General features: G+C 57.8%; 1 protein-coding gene and 1 non-coding gene across 4 annotated transcripts in view; one reads left to right on the forward strand and one right to left on the reverse strand.

The window, feature by feature from the left end:
* Nucleotides 1-414: 414 nt before the first annotated feature.
* The window catches only part of LOC138922165 (ral guanine nucleotide dissociation stimulator-like), a 43,821-nt gene continuing 34,072 nt past the window's right edge, over nucleotides 415-10,163 (reverse strand). For all 3 annotated transcript variants that reach the window (XM_070258993.1, XM_070258991.1, XM_070258992.1), the window contains 14 exons: nucleotides 9,761-9,871; nucleotides 8,898-9,008; nucleotides 7,687-7,868; nucleotides 6,138-6,331; nucleotides 5,616-5,995; nucleotides 4,642-4,857; nucleotides 4,184-4,287; nucleotides 3,612-3,681; nucleotides 3,492-3,518; nucleotides 2,493-2,570; nucleotides 1,985-2,059; nucleotides 1,399-1,431; nucleotides 910-1,031; nucleotides 415-703 (listed from right to left, as the gene is read on the reverse strand). In XM_070258993.1, coding sequence (XP_070115094.1) covers nucleotides 667-703; nucleotides 910-1,031; nucleotides 1,399-1,431; nucleotides 1,985-2,059; nucleotides 2,493-2,570; nucleotides 3,492-3,518; nucleotides 3,612-3,681; nucleotides 4,184-4,287; nucleotides 4,642-4,857; nucleotides 5,616-5,995; nucleotides 6,138-6,331; nucleotides 7,687-7,868; nucleotides 8,898-8,993 — 1,614 coding nt within the window. In that variant the 5' untranslated portion in view covers nucleotides 8,994-9,008; nucleotides 9,761-9,871 and the 3' untranslated portion in view covers nucleotides 415-666. The remainder of the gene's footprint in view (nucleotides 704-909; nucleotides 1,032-1,398; nucleotides 1,432-1,984; nucleotides 2,060-2,492; nucleotides 2,571-3,491; nucleotides 3,519-3,611; nucleotides 3,682-4,183; nucleotides 4,288-4,641; nucleotides 4,858-5,615; nucleotides 5,996-6,137; nucleotides 6,332-7,686; nucleotides 7,869-8,897; nucleotides 9,009-9,760; nucleotides 9,872-10,163) is intronic.
* On the forward strand, nucleotides 5,811-5,935 carry MIR8923-3 (microRNA mir-8923-3). The gene has a single exon (NR_127931.1). It is a non-coding gene; the product is annotated as a microRNA 8923-3 (primary transcript).

The following is a 10,163-nucleotide window of genomic DNA, read 5'->3' on the forward strand; positions in this document are numbered from 1 at the left end:
ATGGGGTCCAGAGACACGTCCACAAGAGACGCAGGAAATGTTTCCTCTCCCTCCAGAGTGTGGACGGGCAGCCCCTCTCCTGGGGCACAGAGTGGGCCTGGCAAGTGGTGGCTTTAGGGCCCCCCACATTTCCGTGGTGGATGCTCGGCCTGAGAAAACACCTCGTCCTCCCATCTCAGGGGTCTGAGGGGCTGTCTCTGCTCCTGGCCCAGCTTCACGATGCTGACACGGACCTGTCCTCTGAGGAGGGGCACTTGGGGGTCTCCTTCAGCAGCCAGGGAGGGGCTGCACCTTCCCCCCTCTCCCACACACAATAATCGGATGACTGCAAAATTTCTTACTCCAGTGAGGGATCTGAGAGTCTGGACAGCGTTTAAATTAGCACAGAATGTGAAAGAACCACCACTCCCAGGCTCTAAGAGAAACAGGACTTTAATACAACAGTCTGCAAATCTGGCATGAACTATTTACAAGCAGTGATTCTCACCCCTACAGAGATGGAAATTGGCCTCAGGAAGGGGTGGCAGGCCGTGGGGCCCTTGCACCCTGAGTGCCCCAGCTGGGCCCCTGCTGCTAAGGAAGAGGTCATACGACAACGGGACACTCACTCTCTCCTCAGCTTCATGATGGCCATGCTCTCTGGGCCTGGAGTGATTTGCTGGCCAACTAGCACCGGGGCTCCAGCTGGCAGGACAGGCTGTAGCTACAGGACAGAGTGGCACCTGTCAGCCTCCCACAATCCACAACCCTGGTGTCCTTCCCGGCATCTGCCCAGCAGCTGGAGCCCAACTTCCCCAGCCATCGCCATGCGACAGGTCAGGGCTGACAAGGGAGTCATGGACTCAGGCTCTCCGGACTGGCCAGCAGGGAGAGTGCACCTGTTCCTCCCCATGTCCTGTCCAGCCTCACCTCTCGTCCTCACTGAGCTGCTCCATGTCCCAGAACCAGGCCCTGAATCGCTCCTGGGGCTCTAGGTTGTAATTCTCTGCAGCCTCCTGGAGCTGCACGATCTCCATCATCACTTTGTGCTCCTGGCACCAGAGGGAGGAGAGGATGCAGACAGAGCCTGCTGGGGATGCTGCAGGGTCTTCAGGGGGTGAGGAGTGGGGCAAGGGGCTGGTCCTGGGTCCTTGCTCACATGGGACCCTCCTTCCCTCCAATTCCACGCAGGACCTACCTGTTCTCAGAGATGGGTAGAAGCCCCTCCCGCAGGAAGTTTTGCTTGATGCCCACCGCTGCCCCCACCCCCCCCACTGGATGGGTCTCCTGATTCTCTGTCATCCAACACTCTCAATAAATGTAAGATGCAGCGGGTGGTGCCCAGGAGAGTTCCGCCCAGGGGCGTCTCTGGTTTCCACGCCCCTCTCCTCCCTGACATGGAAGGCCACAGCTGCTCACCTTTTTCTTTTTCTCGTGGTTGATCTCATTGCCCTGGAAGGCAGACAGCAAAAGTCCATCAGAACGAGCCCCCTAGCTATGACCAGCCCCCGTGCACACCCCTTCTCATGGTGCCCAGCTCCAGGTCTAGGAGGGGGCTGAGCCTGACAGAAAACAGGACTTGGACCCAGGCCAGGCTCTGGGCTCCAGAGAAGGGAGGACATGGGGGCCGACACTCAAAGACCCTGTAGCCCAAGCCCCTCTGATGACGGACAGGGAGGCTGAGTCCTCAGGCAGGCAGGGACAGCTCCATCAGTGTGCTGCCTGACTTGGAGGCTGACTTCTCTCTCGCCTCCAACAAAGCCCATGCGGCTCTGCAGGCGGGCAGCTCTGCTGCTTCGCCAGCCTGGGGACCCGGGACGGGCTCCAGGTGGAGCCTTCGTTCCCTCATCCCTAAGAGGGGCACACTGTCCCAGCCCACAGGGGAGCCTGGGAGGCTGTCATGACAGGAAGTTACCACATTCTGACCACTCAGGTCTTGGTACTGGGACTGTGTCTTCCCAAGTCCCAACCTGGTCATCCCCTTCTGGCCCCCGGCCTCACTCACATTTACGTAATCCTCCCTGGCAGTGTCCAACATGATCAGGTCAGTTAGCATGGTGCCCAGGAAGGGGACGATGCCCTGTGCCATTGGGATTAGATGGGATGAGGCCCTGGTCTCAGGTGTCCCCATGACCCTCCCCTGAAAACTCCTCATGCTCAGCCTCCTGGCCCAGCCCAGGGTCCCCACACGGAGCAGCCTCAAATCCTTTATAGCCGGCCCTCAATCCCCACCCCTCACCCTCCAAGAACACCAGACTCCTCCTGGTCACCTCCCAGGGCCTGCTTTTGGCTGGTCACAGGGCCTTTAATCCTTGGCCCCGCCACTCTCCCGACCCACCCTGCTGCAGCTCCCCAGGCCCTCCTCCTGGTCACTTCTAAGGGCGGGTGTCAGGCTCTGCGGCAACAGGAGGAGGGCTGCAGGAGGAAGGCCCCCTCTCTGGATTGGAGCCCCCAGCTGGGAGGGCAGAGTCCCCTCCTCTGACCTTGGAGCCCCTCCCCACAGGCGCACTCACCTTCTGCTGCTGCCTCTTCCGGCCTCTCTGCAGGGTCCTCAGCAGGGTGGCAAACTTGGAGGGCTGCTTCTGCCAGGACTGAGGACAGGGTCAAGGAGGCCATCCTCCCCTCACCCCACTTCTCCTCAGCCCCTCTGACCTCAGCCCTGGACGTCTGAACCAAGTCAGCTGGTACCCATGCTACTCCATCCTCCAGCACACTCTGATTCTAGAACAGTCCTAGCTCCAACACTCTCGCTGTGTGACCTTGGGCCGAAGGCCTGTCCTCCTTGAGTCAGCCTCCTCATCTGGAAAGTGTGACAACTCCCCCTACCTCGCAGGGTCTCCTGAGGACTCAGCGTCAGTGACGGTCTACATGGTTCTGGCTCTCACCCCACCCGGCGTGAAAGGGTGGGGCGGGGCTGAGAGGACACTTCGGTTTCTCTTTCATGTGAAGCCTATGAGGTCCACTCAGGAAAGATCCACCGAGCACCACCAGTTTCCTGGACACTTCCCATAAGCCACCTGGGCACCAGTTACTGCTGACTAGGACCCAGGTGAGTGTTCCTGACAGGGACAGACTAGCAGGGACCGTGGTAGGGCCAGTGGGGAGTCACACATGCACAAACATCTGTCATGCTCCAGCCATTCAGACTCAAGGCTGGGCAGCCCATTTGTCCACCTGGCCTGGGGGAATGCCTGGCAGTGCCCATCCCGAGGGCAGGCAGGGTGCCCTCCTCGTGGAGAAGTGGTGAAGACAGAAGGAGCAGTGGGGGCCTGGCTTCCTAAGGACACACTGAGCTGGTTCAGGGAAGAAACATACGCCCGTCCACCCCATGCACGCAACAGCCTGGAAGAATCTAAGTGCTGACAGCGTGGACCAAAATGGAAGGCAGCCCCTGCTCCACCGGCCAGCTCAGCATCCCCTCCGGGATCAGTCCAGACACCCCCACTTCCTGCCATGACCGGGGCTTCCCACCCCACAAACACCTCCCCCACCTGCCCATGGACCAAACATACCCCATCTTCCTGTTCATCCAGGGAAGACTGGAATTGTACACAGAAACTCCAAGTGAGAAATGACCGTCCACATCCTGCCCCGTCCCCCTTCCACACACCCCGCCTCTGCCTCCACTCTACCTTGATGAGCAGCTCCCAGCTAAGGGAGTTGTCCTCATCACAGAGCTTTTTAAATTTTCGGCAGCTCTTCCTGAGGGGGGAAAGGAGGAAGGAGAAACTCAGGAACAATGGGGCAGGGGGCATAAGTGCAAGTCCCTTCTCTATGAGAATCTGGAAAATCCAAACTGCCCGAATGAGGATTTTCGTGGGGGTCCTCTGAGCACTGACGTCACCATGGGACTGCAGAGGGGGCTCTCATGTTGGTCACCTGGGGCTGCCACTCCCTTTTCTATGCAGCAGCTGTATTTTGACCAGTTTGGTTTTCCACTGGGCACAGAGTTCTGTTGCTGTATGGCAAACACTTGAAAATCTCCACTTGGGTTCAACCTACTATGTGACATCGAGGGAACCTGATTCCTGAAGCAGAACTGGGGGCCTAAGTTGCCAGTGAGGATCAGGGACACTGCACACCCACCCAGGCCCTGTGCCAAGGGCTTACTGCCACCCAGGAAGCTCCAGCCGACGAGAGGGCAATGGCAGACACGTGGGAGCTCCCTCCTCCCCCTGGTCCTCCTGCGGAGAGGCCTCCCCACCTGGACACCTTCCCCCAGGTCTTCTTCAGTCTGTGTATGGGCACGCTCTGCAGAGCCGAGAGGACTGCGTGCAGGGAGGAGATGTTCCTCAAGGCTCGGCACTCCTGAGGAGGGAGAGGAGGAGCTGGGAGGGGGAGCAGGAGCCCTGTCTGCTCTGGCTTCAGTCCCCCTCCCTTCCACTCTCCCCTCCTGAGTGGGACAGATGGCCAGGGTGCCAGGGTGGGCACAGGTGGACCAAAGAGTAACACTTCCAGGAGGAGGAATTTCGTTCAAAGTAGGAAGGAGCCAGGGAGGAAGTGAGCATCCCACCACTGGGACATGCGAGTCAAGGTCACTGTGCCCTTGACAGGAAGGACCTAGCGACTGTGCAGGGGCTTAGAGTGCAGCCTTCAGTCCTGAGAGCTGATCAAGGAGAAGGGGCAGTTCCACGGCTCTGGAGAGGGTCTCCCCCCGCATACCCTGGCCACCTCGATCCACCGCTCCAGAACCTTGGCCCTGCCCCGGGCCGTCACGTTTGGGTCCCCAAGGCAGGACGTCATGACGCACTTTACTACTCTGTTGAACTGCACCACTGTGGCCCAGACGGTGGGTGCCACGTTCTCATGTCCGGGCCGGTTTCTTTTGCCCCAGGTGGAGCCCAGACACTCAGAGGGCTCGACGTTCTTGAACACTTCCTGGGGAGGAGGGGGAGTGTCACTCAGCCCTGCCACGGCCCAGCTGAGTGTCCAAGCAGGAGTCACCGGTCTAAGGAGGGGCTCAGGAAGCTGAGGATGTGTTCTCAGCGTGGTGGGAGCCCCTCGCTTTCATTGTTCTTCCACTGAGAGCACCCAGCACAGGAGGACCCGGGACTCCAGACTGGTGGGGAAAGGACAGGAGCATTTACACACAGCCCACCCCCACAAACTGCAAGCTCCAGAGGGCTGCTCCGCTTGGCTCCTCCCAAGGGGGCATCTCCCTGCATCCTGAGCATCCTTGGTCCCAGGCCCCATTCCGCTGCACATTCCCCTGTGCCAGCTACACCCACGGGCTTTGTCAGGTTGTCTCCCTTTTAGTGAAGTACACGACTGGTGCATCACAAATGCTGAGGCTGCTGAGCATCCCGAGCAGATGGCTGGGCCGCCTGAGTTCCTGGCTGCACACAGTGAGTTCTCCTCCCCGACCTCTAGGGCCAAGCCCCACCAGGCTTCCTCTGTGTTCTACTTCACTCCATGTGCTCAGCCCCTCTGTCCAGCAGGGCCTCTTGGTCCCCATCTCTACAGTGTGAGGGTGGAACACGAAGGCTGGGGAGTTGCCCAGATCCCATGGTTGGGAAGTGGTGGAGCTGGGATTGGGACCCAGGTCACAGAAGCAGCCACAGGGAAAAGCAGGTCTGGGCCAGCTGATGGCATAGGGGTGGCCTGCCCCACCCCACCCTGAGAGCCCGAATGCTCACCGCGTCAATGGCTGTCAGCTGTTCTGCCACGTCCCTTGGGGAGAAGGCCATGAGGCTAGGCTTCCCATCGGGCTGCTTCTTCCCGGTCACTCGACAGGGGTGGGAAGCCTCTGGAACCGGAGCTGAGTCTGCGGCTGTTACTGGAGCCTGAGGTGGAAATCCCAGCAGACCCCTTGGTCCCGTTGAGTCCAGTTCAGGACCTGGCACTTGGGCTGGGGCTGCTGATGGCACTCGCTCGGGGTCTGGAGCAGCTGAGGGCGCTGCTGCCGGTTCCAGCGCTAGAAGTGATGGCAGAAATAGAACTGGAGTTCCGTCCAGCTCCAGATGTGGCCCCTTTTCTGCCTCTGCACCTGGCAGAAGTGCTGGAGCTGGGGCAGGAGCTGGAGAAAGAGAAAGGGTCAGCTACATAAGTTGCTTTCCATGTGCCTTTCCCCAAACAGGAAAGATCCCACTGTCTTTAAATGAATCCCCAGTCGTGACCCACCCACTGGGGTAGTCTTCCAAGCCTACGGTCTCCCTTACCCTCTGTCTCCAACTCAGTGGCCTGGAAAAGGTCCACCTGGATGAGAAGAGGGGTGGCCTGGTGCTTCAGGACCGAGCCAGGCAAGAGGTCCTGGAGATACGCCAACGTCAGGTTGATCCTGGAGTGGCGCAGCATCTGCCACATATCCTGGGAGTTCTCCTGAGGCCGGGGGCCCCAGATGGGAGAGAGGGCACTGGGGAGAGGCATGTGTGAAGAGAGTCACAGGCCTGGCCTGCTGTTCCACACTGTGTTCCCACAGCACCTTCTCTGTGCCTGAGCCCCAGAGGGTGGACCAGCCACTCCAATCCCTGGGTGGCTGTCCTTGCACTGGAAGGCCTGGTCATCAGCCAATCTAACAGAGAGCCTGTGTGAGTCTGGTCTTCCACCTGACACTCTTTTCCCAAAGGGCCTGGACATAGCCTGCCCCATCCTCCACGCTCGAGCATCAGGACTGAGGTTGGAGGCAGATTTGTGACCAGGCTGCTCACCACCTACTGTTCTGGGCCCCAGTGGTGGTGCTTAGGAGAGGTGCATGTGCAGAGGGCAGGGAGAGGGAGAGGGAACTGTGGAAGCGAGGAGTCTCTCAGTGGCCGACTCAGCCCAGCCTCTCCTCTGCTTCCCATGGCGGGACTGGGACCCCATGAACAGGTCTCTTTGATTCATTTCCTCCTGTAGGGAAGACCGCAGACCTCAGGCCTCCCACAGAAACCCCAAGAGGTGTGAGATCCAGGGTCTGCCAGTCCATCCATAGCCACAGTCCCCATGGTCTCCTAGCCCCTTCTGTGGACACAGGAGGCCCTCCCTCTGGACCCAACACCACTCATGGTCTTAGTTGGTCCTTGAAGTCTGTCATCGTGGTCTCACTAGGAGAGCATGCGTCCATATCTAGAGGAGGCCAAGAGGGTGTGACATCTAACGTCCTCTGGGCATGAATACTCACGATGCCCAGAAGTGAGCTTCTAGCTCTCAGGCTAGAATTGAGCCCCAGGGATAGTGTCTGCTTCCTTCATTGGACATCCTTAGTGTGTAGGAAAGGGTATGAATGTAGTAGGAGCTTAACATATAGTATTGAATGAATGAACCCCATCCAGAGCCTTCCCAGAATTCTGAGTGGGCCTGCGTCTCCTCTGCTGCCCACAGAGACCACTGCTCTGGCCGCACCGAAGACAAGGACCAGGATCAGCTAGATGGACTCGCTAAATTGTCTTGCCAATAGGAAAACAGTTTGCTTTCATGTACTTTTCCACACTCAGGAAGGCCACAGGCCAGCGAGGGGAGAGGCAGGGAGTCTCCTCACTGGGGACGGAAGCTGTAAGCGTGAGGACACGCAGCATGAGCAGCAGCCCCTTCTGTGGAGTCCGGCACCAGGCAAGCGTCTGCCGTGCTTTCTCCCGTGATTTCCTTCAGTGACCCTGTGAGGTTCATCCTCTTACCACCCCACTATTTGGATGAGCAAGGTGACGCTCAGAGAGGTGTGGGGACGTTCCCAAGGCACACGTTTATTAGGTAGGAGACTCCCTGCTGTGCTGTGGAGGGGTGGGCACTCACCTCTGGAGCAGCTGGTCCAGGACCTGTGGGGTCGGGTAGAAGGCCTGGTACACACACGGGAAGGTGGTGACGGAGATGGATCTGCCGTGGAAAGACGGTTGCAGGCAGCCTACCACCTTCTGCACTGCGCCTGCCTTGAGGGTCAGCATCGTGCGGGCCTCAGCCACGGACAGGGTGGGTTCCTTGGCATACCACGTGGACAAGGAGGGACACAGAGTCAGTGGAATCACCATGAACCACCAGGAGCATCAGGGTCTGGAGCTCAGACCAGAACCTCCCAGCACCTCAGGAAGTTGTGCAAGAGGGACGAGAGCCCGCCTTGAAAATGGTTTTGGACTTAAAAGTACAATTTGATTTTTAGGGGAATGACAAACACTCAGTACCTTCAAGGCATTCTGTGACCTGAGGAACAATTGTACCTCTGTGCATTAAGAGCCTGAGGTAAGAGCATTATCCCAGGGAGTCATCAATGAACATCCCCACCACAGACAGGAGCAAAGAGATGATTAGTGACCTTCCGCCAATCTGCGGATCTATGTCATGGCAGACCTGGAAAACTTAGAGTCTATTCGGACACGCTTAAAATGTGCCCTGCAGTGCTGGCTCAAATGGCAACAGAATTGGGTCATGTCAAGGTCCAACAGCATCGAAAGGCTGAATCACTGTGCAAAATGTCCTCCTCTGTGGAATATGATGAAGTCACTTAAGGCCTCAGCTCCTGACCTGAGCGGCCTACAATGAGTTGCCGTGTTCTGTGCAATGACAAGTAGCAGAGAAATGTATAGGATCCTGTAATCCCACCGCCATCCTCTTTATGTGTAAATCAGCCTAGCAAGTGTGATGATTCGTGAGGCTTGGAGCAGGTGTGCAAGGACAGTGGCGCTGAGTGCTACAGCTTCCCAGCCGGGAAGTTACAGCAATCAAAACAGGAGCAAAATGCTAAGGTCCTCATGGCCTCGTGAAAAGTGATAACAACATTAAACATTTCCTCTATGATTCCAAGAAACGTGAAGAGTGTCTTTCCACCCTACCCCACAGCTGGCTCAGGAGGAGAGGAGGCCCAGACTCCTTCAGGAGCAAGGCCGTAGGACACTCCGTTGGGAAAGCCCTGTGAGGGCCCCAGGGGTGTGCTCAGATTCAGACCTGGGTTCCAGGCCGACGCTGAACATCTTGGGGGGGTGGGGGTAAAGACATTCTGCTCCTGCTCTCACCTCAGACCGGCACAGGATGCTGCTGGTGGCCTGCTGCTCCTGCTCCTTGACTAGGGAGGGAGAGAAGTCGAACCCAACACATAACTCTTCAAACATCTCCTGAGTGGAGTTCTGGAAAGACAATGCCCGGCAGACGGGCCAGGAGGCATCAGGAGCCTGCTGGACATCGCCATAGGGGGACACCCCCATGAGAATTTCTGTTCCCTAGTTCAGGCACACAGGGACATCTGCACAGACATCTGACCAGGGAGGGAACTAGATGAAACTTCTAAGGCTCGGGATTAACACAAGGGCAGAGGAGCTTGATCCCCAGCACCCACCTGCTCAGGTTGCCAGCCTGGGGTATGAATATCACAGACTCACCAGTTTTACAGCACGTAACAAACTGCTCTGATTCGAAGTGTTTTGTGAGATGACAAGGTGCAGAGAAATGTATAGAATCCTGTAATCCACGCCCATGCTCTTTGTGTGTAATCAGCCTAGCAAGTGTGATGATTTGTGAGGCTTGGAGCAGGTCTGCAAGGACAGTGGCGCTGAGTGCTACAGCTTCCCAGCCGGGAAGTTACATCAATCAAAACAGGAGCAAAATGCTAAGGTCCTCATGGCCTCGTGAGAAGTGACAACAACAGTAAACCTTTCCTCTACGATTCCAAGAAACATGTGGAGAGTGTCTTTCCACCCGAGCCCTCAGCTGGCTGGGGAGGAGAGGAGGCCCAGACTCCTTTGGGAGTAAGGCCGTAGGACACTCAGTGGGAAAGCCCTGTGAGGGCACCAGGGGTGTGCTCAGATTCGGACCTGGGTTCCAGGCCCAACCTGAACATCTTGGGGTGGTGGGCGGGGAGACCCTCTGCTCCTGCTCTCACCTCAGACCGGCACAGGATGCTGCTGGCGGCCTGCTGCTCCTGCCCCTTGACTAGGGAGGGAGAGAAGTCGAACCCATCATGTAGCTCTTCAAAGATCTCCTGCGTGGAGTTCTGGAAAGACAGTGCCCGGCAGATGGGCCAGGAGGCATCAGGGGCCTGCCTGCACATCGCCACAGGGGGACACCCCCATGAGGAATTCTGTTCCCTAATTCAGGCACAGAGGGACGTCTGCACAGACATCTGACCAGGGAGGGAACTAGATGAAACTTCTACGGCTCAGGATTAACACAAGGGCAGAGCAGCTTGATCCCAGCACCCAGCTGCTCAGGCTGCCAGCCAAGCCCCGGGGTATCAATATGACAGACTCACCTGGCTGACAGCACATAACACTCTCCTCCTGCCC

The sequence above is a fragment of the Equus caballus genome, unplaced genomic scaffold, assembly GCF_041296265.1.
Source record: "Equus caballus isolate H_3958 breed thoroughbred unplaced genomic scaffold, TB-T2T haplotype2-0000562, whole genome shotgun sequence".
In the NCBI taxonomy this organism is placed as follows: domain Eukaryota; kingdom Metazoa; phylum Chordata; class Mammalia; order Perissodactyla; family Equidae; genus Equus; species Equus caballus.